General features: G+C 43.7%; 1 protein-coding gene and 1 long non-coding RNA gene across 2 annotated transcripts; both read left to right on the forward strand.

Moving 5' to 3' along the window:
• The first annotated feature begins 4,719 nt into the window (after window positions 1–4,719).
• On the forward strand, window positions 4,720–6,402 carry LOC141772127 (uncharacterized). The gene is made up of 2 exons (XR_012594860.1): window positions 4,720–4,786; window positions 5,678–6,402. It is a non-coding gene; the product is annotated as an uncharacterized LOC141772127 (long non-coding RNA).
• Window positions 6,403–17,145: 10,743 nt separating this feature from the next.
• Window positions 17,146–18,449, forward strand: LOC141772128 (uncharacterized). Its single transcript, XM_074642800.1, has one exon. It carries the CDS (start codon window positions 17,436–17,438, stop codon window positions 18,357–18,359), a length of 924 nt encoding a protein of 307 aa, XP_074498901.1. The 5' UTR covers window positions 17,146–17,435; the 3' UTR covers window positions 18,360–18,449.
• The last annotated feature ends 6,862 nt before the right edge of the window (window positions 18,450–25,311 follow it).

The raw sequence follows: 25,311 nt of genomic DNA on the forward strand, positions 1-25,311 counted from the left end.
GTACTTGTGAGAAAAGTAATCTCAACGTGTTACTAAGTAATGGCCAATAGCTCGGATCTCATTGTTTTCAACAAGTGTGGTAGAAGAGTGTTGGCTTCATCAGGTTGAAAGGGGAGCTGGAGGCAGCAGTAACTAGGCCAGTGAAGGTAGACTCTGTTGAGTAACAGTGGTATAGTAGCAGGTGAGCAGCTGAGTTACCACGCCAGGAAATTCAATTAGAGCCCAGTGCCTGCCTGTATTCAGTTTATTATGGAGGGGCTAACAAAGTCCTCCTGCTCGCTGTGATAAAGCCAAAGACTGCTGCCTTTTGTTGGTCCCATCAGGGGCTGAGCTGATCAGCCCGAGATGCCCTCAATCCTCCGTTGGCCAGCTAGGGGTGAACTGTGAAGCAGGTTTTACTTCAAATAGTATCTGCCCGTGTCTCCCCACCAACACCCCCACCTGCCTTCAAATTACATTAAGGATCCTCTAGTACATTAACCACCGGACAAATCAAATTGCCATTTCAGGAGGAGGATCAGGGTTAAATGAGCCTTTCAAGAGATTTGGACCCAGACTGACTTTTAAAAGCTCATCAAGCAAAACACTTATCCTTGGCGTGCCCTTTAGACCTCAGTGCCTTAGAGTAGCGTCTCCTCGGCTTCTGTTTACAAGGATACAATGTCACCTGATCCTCCTTGTTTGCAGAGCTACAGAACTCAATCAAATAAAGCTATGCTGATTGAGGCGGGGTCACCCCGGAGATGTCCCCGTTGTCTGCGTGACGCGGCTATCTCAAATGAAATGAGCTGGAAAAGCTGCTGTCATGAGGTGGCAAAGAAGACCCAGAGCGAGGAGGGAAATGGATTGTAGTCGGAGCCAGATCTGACTTTTGATAACAGGCAAGCCGGCCTTTGTGTGAGCGGACACACTGATGCGCAGTTAGCGGGGGCAGTCATCCTCGGAGTCGATATAAGACACGTGAACCGTGAAGGGCAGAGGTCAGCAGAGGTCAGAAGCTCACTCGCACGTCAGATACGTAGCAATGAAACAAGATTGCTACATGCTAAATGGGAAAAGGCATCTACAAATGTGATATGAATATATTTGAAGCACAAACAAGTCCACATTTGTTTTTGCTGTAAGTAGTTTTTGCGAGCATAGATTTTGTGATCTGAGAGAGATGAGAGGCAACTGGGCTAGGTTGTTTCAGTTGTGGAAAGACCGATACAGTACACAGATTAATTATCGCCAGGGCTTGAAGTGGAACAAAATAAGTGCCAGTACTGTCAGCAATCTCTTGCTACTTATTCCTATTTATTCATTATTTCTTTAGACATGTTATACTGTGTCAGTCATAATCAGTTGTGACTTAATTGATAAATTATTATACTTGGGGTAGTATGCATCTTCTATAGTAGGCCTATAATACTCCAATAATATTCCAACTGAAACATTATGGTGCTAAGGTGGTGTGTTTAGTATATTTAGCCCTAGTGTTGATAGTTAAAGTGCTCTCCTGTGTTATTTGTAGCCTATAGTCAGGTATCATTCAGGTTTTAGGAGCAGTGTCCCAGTCAGGATGCTCCTACATGTTATTCAGCAGGAAAAAGAGACACATTCTCAATTTTTTCAGTGAATAAAAGATACTGCGAGATATTGGGTTTGGGGCCCTCCCCAAGAAAATGTGAAGGTTTTTGACTTAAAGCTATGCAATTTTACATAATTTCTGACCACTATTATTACTAGTGAAATGATTATTCTGCTATTTACACTAGGGCTGTCAATCGATAAAAATATTCAATCTCAATTAATCGCACGATTGTCCACAGTTAATCACGATTAATCGCACATGTTTTATCTCTCCAAATGTACTTTAAAGGGAGATTTGTCAAGTATTTAATACTCTTATCAACATGGGAGTGGACAAATATGCTGCTTTATACAAATGTATGTATATATTTATTATTGTAAATCAATTAATAACACAAAACAATGACAGATATTGTCCAGAAACCCTCACAGGTACTGCATTTAACATAAAACAATATGCTCTAATCATAACATGGCAAACTGCAGCCCAACAGGCAACAACAGCTGTCAGTGTGTCAGTGTGCTGACTTGACTATGACTTGCTCCAAACTGCATGTGATTATCATAAAGTGGGCATGTCTGTAAAGGGGAGACTGGTGGATACCCATAGAACCTATTTTCCGGTCAAGGACCCTGCCTGTTTTTCCTCGCCAAAATTTTGCGGAACATTGGAGCTTAATTAACCTCCTTCGCCGCAAGTAGTAGTAGTAAGCTAGTATGACATGGTTGGTACCAACGTATTCCTTGGGTTTCTTTCATATGATATCAGTATCTTCACTCTAGCTTTAAAACTGAGCCCTCTACAACCTAAAAATCTCAAGTTGCTTTAAAGCAAATACATGTTTTATTTTGACAGCCCTAATTTACATATATCACAGCCTTCATCTGAATTTTGAATTCTTCTGGAAATGTTTAATCTTTAAAATCATATTTTATGAGTCAAAACTTTAAAATAATGTTTCAGTAATTATATTTGTTTACAAATAAAAAAGGTATGACGAACAGTTCACTTTTTATTTTACAAAAAGGACGTGAACATTGTATCATAAATTACAGCACCTCGTTCTCCCCTTCCCCTCCCCCGTCCCGTGCGTCGGCTCATCCAGAGGCTTTCCACATTGTTTTTATGTTCATTTGGCTTATGAGGCATGGCGCAAAAACATTGGCACTGCGTCGTTATGAATCTCCCAGAGAACCTGATATGGAGAGGGCAGAAAAGAGTACCGCTTGTGAGCAGAAAAAGTGACGGTACGCCAAAGAGTAAAATGTAGAAGTGCCAGTACTGCGTATCAGTGAGTAGCGGCCCATTTCAAGCACTGATTGTCGCAAGAACATACGGATAGTTTTACCCCTCTTTTGAATTTTGTGCACTTATTTATGCAGTTGAACCTTTCTAAAGTACTTGGTTCCTTTATTTTCAGATGCAAACTTCCTTGTATTTTTGATTTTAAAAGGAAATCTGCATTTGATGGCTAAAATGCCAAAGCAACTCCGCTGTTTTCCCCTGTGAGTCTGTGATGGGTTTTGCTACCAACCTGGGGACTTCCAGCAATGCGGCATGTCTGCTATATCAACACCAGTCTCAGTTGTGACTAATAGTTGCTCCTCTTGTGGATTTTGCTGCAGGGGAAGAAGAAAAGGTAGTCAACCACAGGAAGACAGAATAAGTATTCTCCTACAATCATTCAACCATTTACAATCGTCTCATCAAATTCAAGAGAATCCTTTACTGAAAATCGAAAATCCAAGCTGAAACCGTTTTTTTGCTCATTTATACTATAATATAAAGGGTCCGTCTTCAAGTTTGGCTCGGGGACTATTATATACTCTGTGTAAATCCTTCGTCGTCGGTTCCACAGGCCTTGAAACAACAGTCGGGGTGCAGCACACCCACCGTTATTATCGGGTTTTGGAAACCCTGATGGCCCAAAGTGTAATTGCTTTAATGGTGGAAAAGGTGAGGGCAGTTTAAAGGATTGATTGAGGGATTTGGTTTCACGCTGAACAAACCAAAGAGGGAGTCAAGGTCACAGCCAGGGGCCAAGACAAACAAATATACCTGTCAGCTCGCTCTCTCACCCATGGACTCATGCACATTTTGTACTCACATGCACTCAAAGAAACAAAAACACACCTCAAGTCATCTCACACCTCACTGTGTTTTCAGTCAGGAACACTTTTCTTTTATTCACCAACAGTCATGTACACTCCTGCAAGGCTAGAACCACTTACCAACCGTCATTTATTAGCATTAGATTTTTTTTTATTGGCCTATATGTCACTTAAACTTCATTATACCATGGTCTGGGTGAATACTCTATTCTGATAGGCTGCAGGGTGTCCATTAATTCCTGATAATGTACACCTACCAAGTATAGTTACAGCTAAATTGTTTGTTCACCGTCATTCAGTGCCTCATCCTCTGAACACCACAGGGTGGCAACTGTAACACACAAGCTGCAAGAAGTTACACTCTGTGGTTACACTGCCCCTCTAAACTTACTTTGTATCACATAAGCAATCGTCTCACTATTCAACTCACTACTTCAGGCTGTGACCAACAGTACAGTTACACATGGCCTCTCATTTGTTTGTGAAACTCCTGATATTGTTTAGGGGCAATGACGTGGCTGGATAGCTAGTAGGGGTGTGACGATACGTTTTTACAATGATACGATACGATACCATTTCCATGGTTCCGATACGATTCAGGACGATATTTGGCTCATCTAGAGCGATACGATACGATTCAATGATTTGAAATCGATACAGTAACTTTTTTTGCCAAAAATTCAGTCAGTGTGACTGTGAAATAAATATGTGATACTGGACAGAGCAGGTCAGGATTCATTAAAGCTTTTCTTGTTAGGGAATCAGGGATAAATTAATTATGGATATAAACAAGTAAAAAACGATTAAAGGCAAATACATAAACCTATTATTTGAAAATAATAAAAGTGCAACTGCAGGACCTGCTGATTCAGTTCTCAAGATACAAGGCAGTGCAATATTTAACACAAAATACAATAAACCAACTTCTATTCAAGTTCAATGAACAGTGGTTTAACCTGCTGCTTCTGTCTTCATTTTCAATATAAACTGTAGAGCAATAATACAGAGATCAACCACTGATTTTCATTTTTTTTTGTTACCATGGCGCCGTAGAGACAGGGCGACATGCCAGGAGCTCCGTACATGTTAAGGTTATTTTAGTGTTTTTTTTTTTAAAGATTAATTTTTATTATTAGGCCAGTTTTATGTTATTTTGTTAAGTTTTGCTAGTTTTATGTCTCGTGATAGTTTCAGGCTCTATAGTATCAGTTAAGTAAAGCAACTTCAAAGAATGGACGACGGCGACAATAACAACAACAATAACAAAGCCCCCAGGATCAGTTACAACAGAGAGACTCTTCTGAACATCAGAGAGAGGAGCATTCACCACAGCCGGGACCTCCTCACTCCGGATCTAACTCTCTTTCCTGAACTGAGGAGGACAGACAGGCGAGCCGGGGTCCGACCGAAGTCCGGGTCCCAACAGAGAAGGAGAGGCCGGCGAGCCGGGGTCCTGGTTCAACTGAGACGGCGCGCTCATCGCCCCCCACTCCCCACCATGTTACTGGCAAATGTGCAGTCGCTCGACAACAAACTGTGCGAGCTGCGGGTGCGGATATGTTTCCAGCCGGACATCAGAAACTGTAACATTATCTGCCTCACGGAGACCTGGCTATCAGCTGAGGTACCGGACCATGCCATCGAGCCCCCGGGTTTCACCGTCCATCGGACGGACAGAGACCAGGAGCTCTCCGGGAAAACAAGGGGCGGAGGGGTATGTCTGATGGTTAACCGGACTTGGTGTGTCCAACAGAACATCAGGACCATCGGCACCTTCTGCTCCCCTGACTTGGAGTACTTCATGCTGCAGTGTCGGCCTTTTTGGCTCCCAAGGGAGTTTACATCGGTTACCATCGCCGGTGTTTATATCCCCCCCCAGGCCGACACGGACAGAGCGCTCCGGGAGTTACACAGGGCAGTTAACGTGCAGGAGACCGCGCACCCGAGGACCGCACTCATTGTTGCGGGGGACTTCAACCGGGCCAATCTGAAGAACATTTCCCCAAAACTGTACCAACACATTCACTTCAACACACGGGGGGACAACACACTGGACCACTGCTACACACCCTTCCGCAACGGCTATAAAGCCCTCCCCCGCCCACCTTTCGGCAAATCGGATCACTCCTCCATCCTCCTTCTCCCCGCCTATAGGCAGAGACTGAAACGTGAAGCCCCCGCCTACAGGACCGTTCACTGTTGGTCAGACCAATCAGACGCCATCCTTCAGGATTGTTTTGATCACGTGGACTGGGAGATGTTCAGGACTGCAAACGACAGCATCAGTGGCTTCACAGACACAGTCACCAGCTTCATCAGGACATGCACGGAGGAAGTAGTCCCCACAAAAACCATAAAGACAAAGACAAATCAAAAGCCCTGGATAAACTGTGATGTCCGTGCAGCCCTCAATGCACGGAACACAGCCTTCACCTCAGGCTCACCAGACGACTACAAACATTCACGTTACTCTTTAAGGACAGTAATCAAACAGGCAAAGAGAGACTACAGACAACGGGTGGAGTCCAAACTCACTTCCAACAACCCAAGGCACTTGTGGCAAGCACTCCAAACCATGACAGACTTTAAAGGACCCAGACAACAGATCACAGACACAGCACCCAACCTCCCAGACAAACTCAATCATTTTTATGCCAGGTTTGACTCCTCTGTCAGACCCTGTGTCATGTCCTGCCCCACCCCCACCCCTGCAGACAATCAGAACCCCCCCTTACAACCACTACCATCCAACACTGACAACCCCCTTCCCTCTACCCCCCACCTCAGCTGAAAACCTGGATTGCCCACCACCTCCACACCCCTCCCCCATGACTGTTGCAGAACAGGACCGTCCCCTCTCCATCACAGAGGCTGATGTTCGCCGGACCCTCCTGCGTATCAACCCACGCAAAGCGGCCAGCCCAGATGGCATTCCTGGACGCGTCCTGAAGTCCTGCGCACACCAGTTGGCGGGGGTTTTCACAACAATTTTCAACCTGTCACTATCTCTCCGGACTGTCCCCACCTGCTTCAAATCCACCACCATCATCCCCATCCCCAAACAACAAAAAGTAACCAGCTTAAACGACTGGCGCCCCATAGCCCTCACCCCCATAATCAGCAAGTGTTTTGAGAAACTGGTTAAATCCCTAATCTGCCCCATGCTTCCCCCCACACTCGACCCCCTACAATTTGCATACCGCCCAAACAGAGGCACAGAGGACGCCATCGCCCATGTACTACACACCGCCCTCTCCCACCTGGAAGGAAGGGACACCTATGTGAGGATGCTGTTCGTGGATTACAGCTCAGCGTTCAACACCATAGTGCCCTCCAGGCTCGTCAGTAAGCTCAAGGATCTGGGCCTGAACACACCACTGTGTGACTGGATCCTGGACTTTCTGACGGGACACCCCCAGGTGGTGAGAATCAACAACCTCACCTCGACTTCACTGACTCTAAGCACAGGAGCGCCTCAGGGCTGTGTTCTCAGCCCCCTCCTGTACTCCCTCTACACCCACGACTGTGTGGCAACAAGAGCTTCAAACACCATCGTGAAGTTTGCGGACGACACAGCAGTTGTGGGGTTGATCTCCCATGGCGACGAGATGGCTTACAGGGAGGAGGTGACCACCCTGGAACAGTGGTGTCAGAACAACCACCTCTCCCTGAACATCTCAAAGACCAAGGAGGTCATCGTGGATTACAGGAGGGGGGGTTGCACTCACCCCCCAGTCACCATCAACGGCACAGCGGTGGAGAGGGTGGACACCTTTAAATACCTGGGTGTCAACATCCATAAGGACTTGACATGGGCCACCCACACCACCGCTGTAGTCAGGAAGACCCAGCAGAGACTGTACTCTCTGAGGGGACTCAAGACTTTCAGACTGAAACCGCAAATCCTCAGGGACTTCTACCGGGGCACCATAGAGAGCCTCCTGACAGGCTGCTTCACCACCTGGTTCGGCAGCTGCACCAACGTGGACCGTAAGGCGCTGGAAAGGGTGGTGCGCTCGGCCCAACACATCACCGGGTGCGAGCTGCCCAGCCTGCAGGAGCTTTACACCCAGCGGTGCCTCAGGAAGTCCCTGAGGGTCATTAAGGACACGACACACCCCCACAACAGCCTGTTCTCCCTCCTGCCCTCTGGTAGAAGATACAGGACCCCCAGGACTCTCACCAGCAGACTGAGGAACAGTTTTTTCCCCCAGGCCATCAGACTTTTAAATCTATAATTAATTTGACACATTCTTACACAAAAATATTTCTTATACTGTATATACTGTATATATTGTTAATACATATGTTCTTAATATGCCCTTGTATAAAGTATTTCCTTTTATAATTGTAATGTAAATGTAAATGTAATATAATTTATTATTTAATGGAGCTTCCTAGCGAAAAGTATTTCACACGTTTGTACCTGTACAACCGGCGTGACAATAAACATCTTGAATCTTGAATCTTGAATCTTGAATCTTGATAGTGATCAAACAGCTGATAGTGATCAAACAGCTGATAGTGATCAAACAGCTGATAGTGATCAAACAGCTTGGGACAGAATCATTCCTATACAAACGCTGTTTAAATAATCTGTTTATAGTGATCCAGTAGTTCACCTACAGTGTTCATTTGGGCTCTTTTCATACATGGAAACATCTGTAAAAACATTTTAAACTACGTCAGACTAACGTTAGTTGAATTTATGTTTAGTTTTTACTTTACTCCCATCACTTGTCGTGATACTTTGCCTCGCGGACCGTCTGCTCTCCGGCTGGATACGTGAGGCGGCTGATCCTGCGTTCACATACAGTAGATATCATGACGGGGAAAGGAAAGTCATTTTCTCTGAATTAAAAAATTGACAGCGCACGGGGAAAGCTCCTGTGGGTGAAGCCGCCCCTCGTCCCATGCAGACTCCCTCCAGCCGCTACCTGGTGAGAGAGGAGGAGTCATGGATGCGCGCTCACGCTGCAGAGAGCAGAGCTGACACATGTCTGGAGAACCGGAGTTACGTTTAACATTTCTTTACTAATACTAATTCATTACTAATTCATATAACGTTTGTCGTCCTTAAATACAAGATGCAAATCCTTAATATCGATACAATCGATTTTTACCTTTCAAATCGATGTTATATCGATATACGTCTCCCGTGAAGGACAACTTGCCGAGTACCTATCGATGTAGTTGTACCGTAGGAATATAAATCGATACATCGATATAGTAGATGAATCGTTACACCCCTAATAAATAGATAGTTTTGTTGTTAAATATACTGAGAAATTATATTTACTGTTTTTCAACCGTATGCAACGTTATTGACGTTGAATCTTGCTAGCATAACGTTAGCTTTCTGGCTCGTAGCTGAGCCAAAGGGTTCTATGAGCTGAGCAGACTAGAAATATCTCCCGTTGCCAAGTCGTAGCTAAGGTCCATCCTATTTACTGAAGCAGTGAACAACGTTCCCATTGCATAAGACCTTTATGGGATGGTAATGGTTTTTCCAGGTATTAGCAAACACTCAGTGTTACCAGGGAAACGGAGTGAATGGATTTTGGTTGCAAAATGCATTATCCCTTACATGAAACTTGATATTTAATTCCTTAATTGAGGTATATATTTGAATACTCTTAAACATCCTATTTGTATGCATTTTGAACAATGCTTTGGGTTTACCGAGCATGCTTCCATACAAAAGAGTCACATGAAATGTTTTGTGCTATAATTCAACAAAACTGCTATTCACTGTGTGGCATATGTCAGAGTCTAAGGGGCCCTGAATGTCAGGAAATGTATATAATGGATGAGTGTTTACCCTCCAGTTCTAATTCCATGACACCCTCTCCCACCCCCTTTCCCCCAGTGAGTGGCTTGGCATAACACAGGGTCAATGCCACTGCTGAAGATAGTGGGCTATAACTGAATTAGCAAATTCAATCTCCTAAAACAAGATCAAGCTTACTTCGAAAAAGACTCACTCCACACTTTTAGCCTAATTGCCCACACAATTATGTTAATTTAGAGGTTCTGTACTTAATGCACTGCCTGTTTGTTCTTAACCAAAATCCTATGCTAATTTGAAGGGAAAGATTCTTTCATTTGAGATAAAAGGCTCAGATAAATTGCATGTCCCTTTTTACAACTGCCTGTAACTATTTGTCTCCTGCAAGTGTTTGGAGATAAGATGTTCAGTCACAGTAAGAGCAGATTTAGTCCATGTCATCTGAGCTATAAAAATATTTCTAAAATTACAGTTTCTCTCAGTCGCTTTGGTACATTTCTCAAATCATCCTGAACATTTGCACAGAGAGTGCATTTCTCGAAACAATTTGTACAAACAACACCACACAATGGATTAAGTGCAAAAGCCTGTAACTTGCTCAAAATCCTTGATTTATCTCTCTAAATATGTCAATGAACTTGTCAGTGCCATCAGAATGACAAAACCTTGTGTCACCGTTTCCAATCAAGGTAGGTCAAAATGTGGGCATGTCTGTAAAGGGGAGACTCGTGGGTACCCATAGAACCCATTTACATTCACATATCTGGAGGTCAGAGGTCAAGGGACCCCTTTGAAAATGGCCATGCCCGTTTTTCCTCACTTAAATTTAGCTTAAGTTTGGAGCGTTATTTAGCCTCCTTACCGACAAGCAAGTATGACATGGTTGGTACCGATGGATTCCTGATCCCGCTACATTCTCTTAAAGATTGATTGCATTAATACCGTTAAAGAAATAAGTGGCGTTAACTTTGACAGCCCTAATGTTTATATACTATATACATGATATACTGGAATTTTTAATTCCTGTGTAAGTTTTGACCAATTTGTTGCTGCATTAAAAAGGTTTACACCTGAATGTAATTCCTGTTCATTTTGACAAGTTGTTGGTGCACACCGGTCTCTTGGGTGAAAGTCACATGTTTGTTGTTTGACCCATCCACTTCCCCTCTGGACCACCATCAGCACTCTTTCTCACTTTTTATATTACGCCACTTGTTCCGAACGTTGCACGTTATTCTACGTCACCAGTTCGGAGTGTAGCAGATTCACGTGGATAGGTTTATATTGCAGTCAGTACAAAATGGCATGAAATAAAAAGCCCTAAGCTAGAATGGCATTATGATAGCACGCAAAATGACTTAAGAAATTGGCGTTCTATTCATACGCCATTTGGTGGGACCAGGCTGGATGTAGAAATTGAACAAGTAGTTTTGAGAATTTCAATTCTGATCTAAGAAATGTATCAAAGCGACTGAGAAGAACTGTAAGTAAATGACTACAGATATCATATGTTTTCTCTCTCTGGACCCTTAAAGGTGCAGTGTGTCAAGCGTGTAGGAGAACTACGGTGGCTGATGCAAAAACATGAAAACGCGAATGGCCCTATCTAGAGCCAGTGTTTGGTTTGTCCATTCTGGGCTACTGTAGAAACATGGTGGCCGGCTTCAAGAAGAGGAACTGCTCTGTATGTAGATATAAATGGCTCAATTTAAGGTAACGAAGACACAACGTTTCTTATTTTCAGGTGATTATACAGTAAAGAAAGAAAAAATACTTATTAATGTTATATTCCATTTCTGCCAATAGATCCCCCTAAATGTTACACACTGGTCCTTTAAAAGTTGCTCAAACACCAGAGTGTAGGAAGACTGGGCCACACGCAGTGTTTCCCGTCTCTTAGAAATGTATTTGCCTATGGCCTCTGCTCCTCCCAGCTGGTCACATCTGTGTGAACAAGCAGAACAGCCACAGCCAACCGGCCTGTGTACAGCGCTCATGAGCAGTTGTTGCTTGGCAACCTCAAAACTCTAGGTGATTGGGGATGTCTAGCTGCTCAGCGGACGGGTAGGGTTAAACGAAGGGGTGGTGAGTTTGAGCTAAAAGGGTTGCATTCATCTGCGGCTAACCAGCTTCTCCTATTCACGCTATGGCCTTGCCATTCTGTGCTATAATGAATATGGAGGTACAGCATTTTCTGCTGTGTGGACATTTAAGCCACAAACTCTGATTTATGGATGTTTTAACTTTCAAGAACGACATCCATCCGAAGAGTGAAAGCTCCGGGTCAAATGTGTTCATGATGAATCAATCATACTGGTGTTGGTTTAAAGGTTAGACTTAGAAAATTAAGCGATTATCCTTGTGTGTTGAAGTCAAAGCATACAAGTACTATTGCATATTGTGTGTTTGCGGTACACTGTGTCATCGTGACACTGTCCTACTGCATAGCCAAGGGCATGCCATCATAATTGCTGCGAGTGATTCAATTATGATCCAATTCTATCTACTCCACAGGGTGCAGGAGGTGCAGTGGGACATTAGAAATGGATAATTTACTTCACTGTCAAGAGATATACACTACTCCTTCTTTTCTCCATGACAAAACACACATGATGCTATGCACCCACTACCACACACTGCAGAAATCCCACAAACACACATACAGCTGGAGGTCTCAAACTGCAGTCCTTTCTAAACAAAAGGAAATGCGTATTTCCCCCTTTTTCTTCTTCTGTGACGTCTCATTGGGTCGTAGCTCCATTAACTCTATAACTCTCAGAGGGAAGCTAGCGTCATGCCACATTAGGAATATGGCCTTATGGATTTCACATTAAATGACTTTTCTGTAGAAAATCTCAAAGTTATTAATTTCGGAGAGTAACAAACCACACTTGAAAATGCGCACGAGCTGCAAAACAGTCTTGAGAAAAATGTGATTGTGTCACACTCGGGAGGGGTGTACAGTAATCGTAATGTTTGCTGCCTTCCTATCTATGGTCATAATGTGATGAGGCCTGCAGTCTGGCAAACAGCAGTCATGCGTGAGCAGTAATCATGTGGTGTCAATCATGTGCCTGAAGCTTTCACTCAGGAATCAATCAGCCTTGGGCGGCTTACAGGCAAATCAACACTTTTGCAGGTGGACAGGATGGACTGGCTGACTGGCAGCTTATTCTGTCTGTCAGCAGAGAATTGAGGGGAAATCGAACTGCTGAAAACTGGGCACAAGAGATTCTATGACTTTTTTCATTTTTTCCCCACCACCAAAAATTAACACAAACTCACCACTTTCCATATCCTGCAGAAGCCGGCCCTAGGCATAGGCGGTATAGGCGAATGCTAGGGGAGCCATCCATCTATAGCGGCGCCCAAAAGGAGGGAAGAGTAATAAATTACATTAATTTAAATTCAATTATTTAATTTTTACCATTTTAATAAAGGTATTTTAATAATATTTCAAAGATATTACATTAAAGGCCCAGAACAACATAACTTTGTAGCCTTTTAAATAGGCCCTATTTTCTGGGTTGTCCGCAGCATCACCCCCCATCATTTTGAGAAATACAGTTTTTCTTAAGTGTGATCTGCACAGCTTGTTCTCAAAGACGTGTGAGTGTATGAACTAGGGCTGTCAATTGATTAAAACATTTAATCGCGATTAATCACATGAATATCCATAGTTGATCATGATTAATGACAAATTAATAACACTTTTTTTTATCGGTTCAAAATGTACCTTAAAGGGACTATTTGTAACTTTCTACGCGCATAAATGTAGCGGGTCGGCACACATGCGCGCTTGCATATGCGCGTTCGCGTGTAGCCGCTATACCCTCCTCCTCTGCCTGCTCTCCTTCACTCAGACAGCTCAGCTCGCTCCACCTCTAGACGTGAACGCGCGCTCACTACACACTGCAGAAGAGTTAGTTTAGCTCTGAGAATATCTAGTGAATGCACAGGGGACGTTTGTGCAGAAATAACTGCTGCAGCTCCTCCAGACAAACAGAGGTTTTCCGTGTCTTGTGAAGTGACGGAGCTCTTCAGAGAGTTACGTTGTCTTCTCGTTACCGACCGGGTGCCGGTGTCTCCTCTGCTCTCTCCGGCTGCGGGCAGAGAGAGCAGGGAGACATGCTGGAGAGCCCCGCTGCCTCAGCCTGCACTTAGGCAGGAAAAGCCAACACTAGGATCAGATCTAAATCATGTTCATGGAGAGACCTTCGTCTGGTCAGCTAACATTACTGCCAAGCAGCTGAAATATAGAGTGATATTGTGCTTTTAGCTGACGTGTGTCGCCTCACTGTTTTGAGCGATGCTCGTTCAGGTATATTTAGAGCGAGCAAGCGCGAGCCCGACGCTGACTTTCGTTGATTTCACGGCCACAGGTGTCGCTGTTAACAAGCATTTCTGAAAGTTACAAATAGTCCCTTTAAAGGTAGATTTGTCAAGTATTTAGGGCTGTCCCGAATACCATTTTTGGGGCTTTAAAGCTTTGGTAAGAAATATACCAAAGCTATTCGAAGCTTTGCAGAGCAGCATGGCGTGGCGTGGTGTGGCAGGCTGACATGTTCTTCTGTCTGTCTGTCTCCATCTCCCCTGTTTCAGTGCCCAGGACAGTGCTGCTGTACTGGACTACTGCGCACACACACATCTCTACACACAACAGCGATATCTGTCTGAGAATAACTACTAGTTATTAACTAATTAATAATGTTGTGGTATTATTCCTTATTTCATGGGCTATTTTGAATTTATAGATTATTATAACATACGTATATATAGAAAAATAAAAAAGTTAAAAATAAAACATTCGAATAGTGATTTGTGGGTGGAATACCATGGCAACAGTCGAAGCTTCAAAGCATTTGAGTCAGGCCTACAAGTATTTAATACTCTTATCAACATGGGAGTGGACAAATATGCTGCTTTATGTAGTAAATGTATGTATATATTTATTATTGGAAATCAATTAACAACACAAAACAATGACAGATATTGTCCAGAAACCCTCACAGGTACTGCATTTAGCATAAAATAATATGCTCACATCATAACATGGCAAACTGCAGCCCAACAGGCAACAACAGCTGTCAGTGTGTCAGTGTGCTGACTTGACTATGACTTGCCCCAAACTGCATGTGATTATCATAAAGTGGGCATGTCTATAAAGGGGAGACTCGTGGGTACCCATAGAACCCATTTACTTGAGCTAACTTCTGTTGTGATTTGACGCTATACAAAAATAAATTGAATTGAATTGAATTGAATTTACATTCACTGATCTGGAGGTCAGAGGTCAAGGGACCCATTTGAAAATGACCATGCCAGTTTTTCCTCACCAGAATTTAGCGCAAGTTTGGAGCGCTACTTAGCCTCCTTCACGTCAAGCTAGTATGACATGGTTGGTACCGATGGATTCATCAGGTTTTATAGTTACAAATTCATATGATGCCAGTGTCTTCACTCTAGCTTTAGTACTGAGCCCGCTACAATCTAAAAATCACAAGTTGCATTAATGCGTTAAAAAATGAGTTGCGTTAAAATGAATTTGCGTAAACGCGTTACCGCTTTAACTTTGACAGCCCTGGTATGAACACAATGATTGGCTGCGATGCAAGGGTCACCAGTTAATATCTTGCCTATGGCACCAAACTTGTCAGGGCTGGCTCTGATATCATGAAAGCCAGATCTCCCCTGTGCCTCCGTCTATTATGTGAACAAAAAAAGAATATTTCTTTAGTGTACTGGACACATGATGGGCTGTTTTACTGTTTGAAGACACAAGGGAATAATAATGGAGGGTTAAGTGCAACATTAATGGTCAGCAGATGATGGTTTCCAGTCTTTGCAGACTGATGCTATAATTTGAAACAGCCTTAGTGGGTTACCCACTGAGACCCCCATATTGTCAGTTTTTTGGAAAGAAGGATGTTAAAGTATGGGATCTGTTTCAACATGCTTCTCCATCTGCTCCATATAAAGAAGTCTTAAATGTAACTGGTGCCTCAGATGGACCATGGTTCGGCAGGAAATCACACTTTGATGGTCGGGTTCACCACATGGATTTACACTGCAATTAAAAGGCCAATTAAATGCCCTTTCATTCTGTTTCCTGGTAATGGCGCTAAATAATGTGTTGTGGGGCCAAGTGAATGTGTATGACTGTGCTGCCATCAGGCTGAACTCGACCATTGTCTCGTATGCTGCTGCAGACCCAACCCCTGTGTGACAAGCTTCATAAACATTTAACTGCCATTTTACTGAGCTGTTACGAGTCATGCAGAGACACACTGGGTGTCCCTACCAACCCCCTTTTTTTAAATTATCGACGTTGTAATTTACCACTGAGAGTGCAGTTGGTAATTAGCCAGACGAATCAACAAAAAGGACAACGCACAAAAGCAATGGTGCTTCCTCAGTGACGGACTATTATGTTGTTCATTTGTCGATCGGCGTGTGTGTTTGTGGGTGTAATGCCCACCCCGCTGGGCACCGCGGGGGTACTTTTGTACACATCTTTCAAGCAAGTATGAATTGTATTTCATTTTTTGCTGCAGAACTCATTCAAACTTCATTAGCCTTCTGGGCACAGAGGTGCATGATGGCAGTAGCAGAATCCAGTTGTGATTTAACATAGCCAGGTTCATCATTCATGTGGGCACATGACTAAGGGATTGGGGGGTGACGAGTGATTGTACACCAGCTCTCATGGCCCCTAAATGTGGGGGATTCATCATTACAGCATACATGGCTTGAATGCATGCTGTAATGTTTAATTTTAAGTTTAATTGTTAGTCAGTTGTTAATTCAAGTCTACAAAAGCTTCATGGTAATTGTGAAGTTAGATTTTTTTTAATATAATCTTTTCTGGTATTACTGCCACACTGAAGACAAGAGAGACAGTCCAAAGTCATCATCATTCATGTCAATGGGAATTGTTTGCCAGCCGTGGCCGGAGGCATCATGTTTTCGGGTTGTCTGTCCGTCCGTACCATTCTTGTTACCTTGATATCTTAGGAACGCCTGGAGGGAAGTTCTCCAAATTTGGCACAAATGTCCACTTGGACCATAGCCTGTATATAAGAAGTGGACGTAGTCACCGTGACGTCACCCACTGGTTTGTGGACTGCCGTTTTGAAGCAAGTTTGCCATTTTGGCTTTTGCCATTTTGGCTTTTTGCAACCAGAAGTGACAAGAGAGGGTAGAGCTAAGTACAATCGAACACTGAATAAGACATTTTCAGACGACCAAAATGTTACAATTAACTTTGATGAACTAAAAACACACTGTAAAATAAGCCTGAAAATAAGAATTGTTTCTTGGTATCTTGGTTATTTGCAACCAGAAGTGACACAAGAGGGTGGAGCTATGTACAACTTAACGCTGAATAAAACATTTTTAGCGCATCCAAAACGGTTTTAATCAACTTTGATGAACTGAAAACACACTGTGAAAGGGTTAAAGTTCTAAGATGAAAACACAGACAACTCCCAGACCGGATAATGCTGTGAAAGCCACCTGTCAATCACAAGGTAGCCCCGCCCTAAAGCCTCCCCTGCTTTATGGTCTATCTGACTCTAAATGGGACCTTAATATACTAAATGAACATCATGCTGTATTGAAGAAGACTTGAAACTAGAGATTGAGACCATAAACTCATAAACATTGTAACGTGCTGACGTGCTGACGTGCTTACGGTAAGCGTATTGTCTCATTTCCGGTTGCCTGTCTTTCTGTGTGCTGCTGTGTTCTGTAGCTGCTCTAGCACATCCAGGGCAATATAGTTATATACTCTTCATTACAGCGGATAATTACCCGCTACATTTACATCTACACTAGTTCTGCTTAAGCACTCACAACTCGCTCCTCTTTAGAGACTTAACCACACATATTCAGCTCGGCTAACGCTAGCTGGGCTATCGTATCGTAGCATAACAGTAGCTTAGCAGTAGCTTAGCCGTTAGCGATGGCTTCTCCTCTCTCCTGCTCTCCTGTTCTCTCTCCTTCTCCTGCTCTCCCCTGCTCTCCTGTTCTCTCTCCCTCTCCTGCTCTCCCCTGCTCTGTGTGTCTTATGTTTAGTTATTCCTCTGCCTCCTTTAGAGCTAATGGTACATGTATTAGGTGTAGTGCATTCGCTGCATTAGAGGCGAGGGTTAGCGAGTTAGAAGCCCGGTTCTGCACTTTAGCTTTAGCTTCTTCTGTAGTTAGCCAGCCCCTAGCCGGTGCAGACCGGCCAAGCTTAGCTTCTGCTAGCCGTCCCCCGGCAACCCCCGAGCAGCCGGGAGGCTGGGTGACTGTCCGAAGGACGCATAGTCGTACCCTGAAGCCCACGGTTAACCACCAACCACTTCACGTTTCTAACAGATATTCCCCTCTCAGCGACACACCCGCTGAGAAACCAACTCTGGTTATCGGCAGCTCCATTTTGCGGAACGTGAAGTTAGCGAAGCCAGCTGCCATAGTTAATTGCATCCCGGGGGCCAGAGCGGGCGACATTGAATCCGTTTTGAAACTGCTGGCTAAGGATAAACGTAAATACAGTAAGATTGTTATTCACGTCGGTGGTAATGACACCCGGTTACGTCGATCGGAGGTCACTAAAGTTAATGTCCAATCGGTGTGTGCATATGCAAAAACAATGTCGGACTCCGTAGTTTTCTCTGGTCCCCTCCCCAATTTGACCAGTGACGACATGTATAGCCGCATGAAGTCATTCCACAGCTGGCTGTCGTGGTGGTGTCCAGCAAACGATGTGGGCTTCATTGACAATTGGAACCCTTTCTGGGGAATTCCTGGTCTGATTAGGAGAGACGGCATTCATCCTACTTTGGATGGTGCGGCTCTCTTATCCAGAAATCTGACCAAGATTGTTGGTGGAACAAATCCATGACAAACCAGGGGTCATTCCAGGACGCAGAGCTGTAGTCTTACACACTTCTCTGCGCTTCCATTAGAGCAGTTACCCACCCATAGCTTAACCCCAAACCTCACTGAGACTGTGTCTGCCCCACCTAAATTAATTAAATCAAAAGTAAACAGAAGAGGAGTTAAACATAATAATCTAATAAAATCTAACACTAGCACTGCAATAAAGCAACAAAACAGGAGAATTAAATGTGGACTCTTAAATATCAGATCTCTGTCATCTAAAGCTCTACTAGTAAATGATTTAATATCAGATAATCACATTGATTTATTTTGTCTTACCGAAACCTGGCTGTGTCAGGAAGAATATGTCAGCCTAAACGAATCCACTCCCCCGAGTCATATTAATACTCACATTCCTCGAGACACCGGCCGAGGAGGTGGAGTTGCAGCCATCTTCGACTCAAGCCTATTAATAAACCCTAAAACTAAACTAAATTATAACTCATTTGAAAGCCTTGTTCTTAGTCTTTCACACCCAACCTGGAAAGCACTACAGCCAATTTTATTTGTTATAGTGTACCGCGCTCCAGGCCCATATTCTGAATTTCTATCTGAATTCTCAGAGTTTCTATCAAGCTTAGTCCTGAAAACAGATAAAGTCATTATAGTAGGTGATTTTAATATTCATGTGGACGTTGATAATGATAGCCTCAGTACTGCGTTTATCTCTTTATTAGATTCAATTGGTTTCTCGCAGAACGTGCATAAACCCACTCACCGCTTTAACCACACCCTCGACCTTGTTATGTCATATGGCGTTGAAATTGAACATTTAATTGTTTTTCCACAGAACTCTCTTTTATCAGACCATTATTTAATCACTTTTGAATTCTTATTACTAGACTATACACCATCAGATAAAAGTGTGTACACTAGATGTCTATCCGATAGTGTTGTAGCTAAATTTAAGGAAGCGATTCCATCAGCATTAAATTCAATACCATGTCTCAATATAACAGAGGACTCGTATGTTAATTTTAGCCCTACCCAAATTGATCATCTTGTAGATAGTGCTACAGACTCACTGCGAGTCACACTTGATTCTGTTGCCCCTCTAAAAAAGAAGTTAGTAAAACAAAGGAAGTCAGCTCCATGGTATAACCCTCAAACACGCAAATTAAAGCAAGCATCGAGGAAACTGGAAAGGATATGGCGTTCCACCAAACAGGAAGAATCTCATTTAGTCTGGCAAGATAGTCTTAAAACATATAGGAAGGCTCTCTGTGATGCCAGAGCAGCCCATTACTCATCATTAATAGAGAAAAATAAGAACAACCCTAGGTTTCTATTCAGCACTGTAGCCAGGCTGACAGAGAGCCACAGCTCTATTGAGCCATGTATTCCTACAACTCTCAGTAGTAGTGAGTTCATGAGTTTCTTTAATGATAAAATCATAACTATTAGAGACAAAATTAATCACCTCCTACCGTCAACTGGTACCAATTTATCCTCAAACTTAGGAACCTTAGAAACAGCTGTACAACCTGATATATATTTAGACTGCTTTTCTCCCATCGACCTCCACAAATTAACCTCACTGATCTCCTCATCTAAATCATCTACCTGTCTCCTAGACCCCATCCCAACTAAACTGCTTAAAGAAGTTTTACCTCTAGTTAGCACCTCTTTACTGGATATGATCAATGTGTCTTTACTAACAGGCTATGTACCACAGTCCTTTAAAGTATCTGTAATTAAACCTCTTCTTAAAAAGCCCACTCTTGATCCAGAGGTCCTAGCCAACTATAGACCTATATCTAACCTTCCCTTTACCTCCAAAATACTCGAAAAAGTAGTTGCCAGTCAGCTGTGTGACTTTCTACAGAACAATCATTTATTCGAAGATTATCAGTCAGGATTTAGAGTGCACCATAGCACAGAGACAGCACTAGTGAAAATTACAAATGACCTTCTAATGGCATCGGACAAAGGACTTGTCTCTGTACTTGTCTTGCTAGATCTCAGTGCTGCTTTCGACACCATTGACCATGACATCCTATTACAAAGACTGGAACATTTAATTGGCATTAAAGGAACTGCACTAAGTTGGTTTAAGTCCTATTTATCAGATCGATCTCAGTTTGTACATGTCAACGATGAGTCCTCCATGCACGCCAAAGTTAGTCACGGAGTTCCACAGGGTTCTGTACTTGGACCAATTCTATTTACCTTATATATGCTTCCCTTAGGCAATGTTATTAGAAAATACTCCATAAACTTTCATTGTTATGCAGATGATACCCAATTATATCTATCAATCAAGCCAGACGAAACAAACCAGTTAACTAAACTTAAAGCATGCCTTAAGGACATAAAAACCTGGATGACCTGCAATTTCCTGATGTTAAACTCAGACAAAACTGAAGTTATTGTACTAGGCCCTGAGCACCTCCGAAACAAATTATCTAATGATATAGTTACTTTAGATGGCATTGCCCTGGCCTCCAGCACCACCGTAAGGAACCTGGGAGTTGTCTTCGACCAGGATATGTCCTTTAACTCTCACATAAAACAAACCTCACGGACTGCCTTCTTTCATCTACGTAACATTGCGAAGATCAGGCACATCCTGTGTCAAAATGATGCAGAAAAATTAGTCCATGCATTTGTTACCTCTAGACTCGATTACTGCAATTCCTTATTATCAGGCTGCTCCAATAAGTCTCTAAAGACTCTCCAGTTGATCCAGAATTCTGCAGCACGTGTACTGACTAGAACTAGAAAAAGAGATCATATTACGCCTGTATTAGCTTCTCTGCACTGGCTGCCTGTAAAATCCAGAATAGATTTTAAAGTCGTCCTCCTCACCTACAAAGCGCTAAACGGTCAGGCCCCATCATATCTTAAAGAGCTCATAGTACCCTACTATGGTAAATGGTAAATGGACTTGGACTTATATAGCGCTTTTCTAGTCTTCCGACCACTCAAAGCGCTTTACACTACATGTCAGTATTCACCCATTCACACATACACTGATGGCAGAGGCTACTAAGGTGCCAACTTTGCCCATCAGGATTTAATCTAAATACTCATTCACACACCGATGGCTATGCCTCCGGGAGCAGTTTGGGGTTAAGTGTCTTGCTCAAGGACACACCGACATGTGACCCGGAGCAGCCGGGGATCGAACCACCGACCTTCCGATTGGTGGACAACCTGCTTTACCCTCTGAGCCACAGCCGCCCACTACTACCCCACTAGAGCACTGCGCTCACAGAATGCAGGGTTACTTGAGGTTCCTAGAGTCTCCAAAAGTAGAATGGGAGCAAGAGCCTTCAGCTATCAAGCTCCTCTTCTCTGGAACCAGCTCCCAGTTTCAGTCCGGGAGGCAGACACCGTCTCTACATTTAAGAGTAGGCTAAAGACTTTCCTCTTTGATAACGCTTATACTTAAGCTGCTATAGGCATAGACTGCCGGGGGACTTCCTATGACACACTGTCATAAGGAACTTCCTATGACACACTGAGCTCCCCTCTCCTTATGTATATACTCATGTCCCATGTCCATGTTGTTACTAACTTCATTCCTTCCCGGGAGTCCTTGTGCCTCCTTGTCTCGCAGCTAACCGTGGAGCGGGGTCACACCTGGAGCGAGGTTATACCTGGAGCATGGGTACACTTGGAGCAGGGTTTCACCTGGATCTTGGTGGTCTCCGGTATTGTGGCTGCATCTGCTGCCGCGTTGGTGCCTGCTTGACACCAACTGCTACCATCCCTAATTAACTACGTCTGTACGAGGGACTACCAATGCTAACGAGGGATTTCCAACACCTAGTGACAATGTGGCAGCCTGGAGAATAACACTTCTCAATCACTGCCAAAGACATCAAGAGCTCCCAGCAAGCATGCTGATGCTGCAGGAACCAACGCACGGGCATCGATCGCAGGGACGTCCCACACCAATACACATGGACGTACTGAGGAGAGATGCTGGACAGTGCTGGCTTTCCGATAGTTGTATTATCACTCTTTCCATCCACCACTATTGGTTTTGTGTTATCAGTCCTACTTGTATTAGCTATTACAGCTGCTAGACTGCTATTGTGGCTGCTTCTCTATCTCTCTCTCTCTATCTATCTCTCTCTCTCTCTCTCTCACTCTCTCTCTATCTATCTGTCCCCCCAGCCGGTCTCGACAGATGGCCGCCCGCCCTGCGCCCGGTTCTGCTCCAGGTTTCTTCCCAGTAATCGGGGAGTTTTTCCTGGCCACAGTGCGCTTGGTGGATCCTGTTGGGTCTCTAAACTATGGTGTACGGTCATAGACCTGCTCTATATATAAAGCGTCTTGAGATAACTTCTGTTGTGATTTGACGCTATACAAAAAAAAATTGATTTGATTTGATTTGATTTGATGTTTACAATGTTTACTGAGGTAATAAATCAAGAGAGAAGTAGGCTCATAGACTTCCACACAATCAGACTTCTTTTCGCAACCAGAGGAGTCGCCCCCTGCTGGCTGTTAGAAAGAATGTAAGTTTAAGGTACTTCGGCATTGGCTTCGCTTTTCAGACCCCGGAGTTGCCACTGACTTTGACTCAAGGATTAACTGATTAGAATTTGGAGGTCAAAGATCAATGTCAATGTCAATTTCAAACAATTGACTAATGATGCAGTGATGACATTTTGGACAGACATGGATGCAGACTGCAGTTTGACTGGTTTGTGGAGGCATACAACCACGAGGCGGTAAGTCTAGTTTTTCCCCTTTAGGAGACAAACTAAGTGGAGAATGAAACATACACCCTGGAGTAAACCAGACCCAGTGTCCTGCAATCCAGACATTTCTACACTATCATTTAGCATTAACAACAATAACATTTGGTTCCATTTTTAGCTAAAGTCGCACAGAGAGATGCCTTGTTCTGCAATTCTCACGCACCCTCCAGAAAGTGGCTGCGACAGCTACTTTTCTTTCTTTTTGACATTTCCTGAGACCACAAAAATCTTGGAATGACATGTTTGCCTCATAGAAAAACAAGAAAAGAAATGAAAACCCTGAAAACAGAAGCGAGGATCCGTGCTCCCGGGGTTGTCTTTGGAAATCATGCTGGAGACTCCCTGCCATCAGCGATGTTTGTTGTGCAGCACGGGGCACATGTCAGGGCGGTCTGCACAAAAATAGTAGCATTACTAAAGATCTTAGGGGGGGTTTGGCTGGTCATATCTCCCTGGGGAGAAAATCATGATGTGCTCTCAAACACCTACATGCACACACATACACACAGACACAGAAAAGGAGAAAACCAAAGGCCATGCCAAAGATGGGGAGAGAAAAAGGTAAGAGAGGAAGACAGTGTAAGATTAGTTTTCTGTGCCCCGGTGTCTAGAGGCAGCAATGGAGCATAGAGTGGCCTGTGAGAGACTGAGAGAGGGAGCACACAAGTCACGTTCAGGGACAGACGAGGTCTCAAACTGCAGCACCTCTGTCGTCGCTGTCTTCTTTGTTGTTGTGCTTTTTTTAAGGTGATGCTTCATAGACATCGGCCTGGTTGATGGCCATAAAATCAACTTTGTTAAAAGAGTAATTGGTTGAAATAAACCATTACCAAATCTCAGTATCATTTATAAAATAATTTTTCTCTCTTCTTTGGAAAAAAATCCATTATTTAAATCCTGATTAAAATGCCTCAACAGCGACCCTGCAGGGCAGAGGGGAACGGGCAGCCTGTGCGTGTGAAGTGGTCGTGGCATCATGGGGGGGTAAGGGAGGCCGAGCACCCTCTGTCCTCCCTTGGGGCGGGACTTCTTCTATCAACTCAATGCATTTCATTTTTTTCATGCTTGTCTGTGATTGTCCAAGACACGTCAAATGACGCTCCAAGGGAGGTCGACCTCCCTTAGCTGGTTCAACAACCAGCAGACTACATGATTGACAGCGGGTTGGTCCAATGATGATGTCCAACCGTCATCTTCAGTCTCTACTGCTGTATGTACCTGATGAACTGGCAGCAAAGGATCAGACAGCAGCTTATCAGGAAATTAATTATAACGTGTAAATTGTGAACTACTTTTAAACACATAACAAAACAAATCCTTTTTATTGAGGACTGTTTGTTGAGCTGTAGCTAGCTACTAGCGATAGCTAACGCAGTAGTTAGCTTGTTGTAGCAGCCCTGAAGGAGCCGGTGCAGCAGTCTATTGCACCGGAATCCAGAGCAGCAAGTCAGACCGCTGGCTGAACGCCACCGTAGTCCCGCCTTGGCTCAGTCCGGACAGCTGAGCGAGGGTCGGGGCTGCCTGGGGCACGTGGCAGAAGTCGCACCCCGCCGGGGAGTGGATGGAGAGAGCTCCGCTCGCTGCTCGCTGCTCGCCAACTGTCCGGGCTGGACCCAGAGCAGAGCTATACGGAGACGTGCGGCGGCCCGACGTGCTGCTCTGGATCTTGTTGTGGGCAACGGACTGCTGTACAGCCAGTTTACAGACAGACGTCTAGTGACATATTACACACACACAAGGTTTATTCCCACCCTGAGGCTGCCATGATTGTTTTTCTTATAAGCCTTTGGTCTGCTTAGTTTATCGTTTTACATAAAGTAGAGAAGTAACGTAGGCATCTAGTGTAATAATAATAATAATAATAATAATAATAATAATAATAATAATAATAATCATTTACATAACACTTTTCAAACTTAAGTCCTTGGCTTCACTTCTCAGACCCGGAGGTAGCCCACTGGTTTTTCCTAAAAAAAAAATGTTGTTGCCTAAACCTACAGTAAGTGAGTGGTTTTGTTGCCCCCTGCTGGCACTGCACCTTCATACATGCATTCAATATTCACGCTTCTTAAATCGGTAATGAAATAGAATAGGTATAAGAAAGTGAGATGAGCAATTTTGTAATTATGGTGCTATAATATTGACACTAAGAGTAATTGCATTAGCAGTAATAGAGGGTAGGTTATGAGACAGTAAGCA

This window comes from Sebastes fasciatus, chromosome 8 (assembly GCF_043250625.1).
Source record: "Sebastes fasciatus isolate fSebFas1 chromosome 8, fSebFas1.pri, whole genome shotgun sequence".
NCBI lineage: Eukaryota > Metazoa > Chordata > Actinopteri > Perciformes > Sebastidae > Sebastes > Sebastes fasciatus.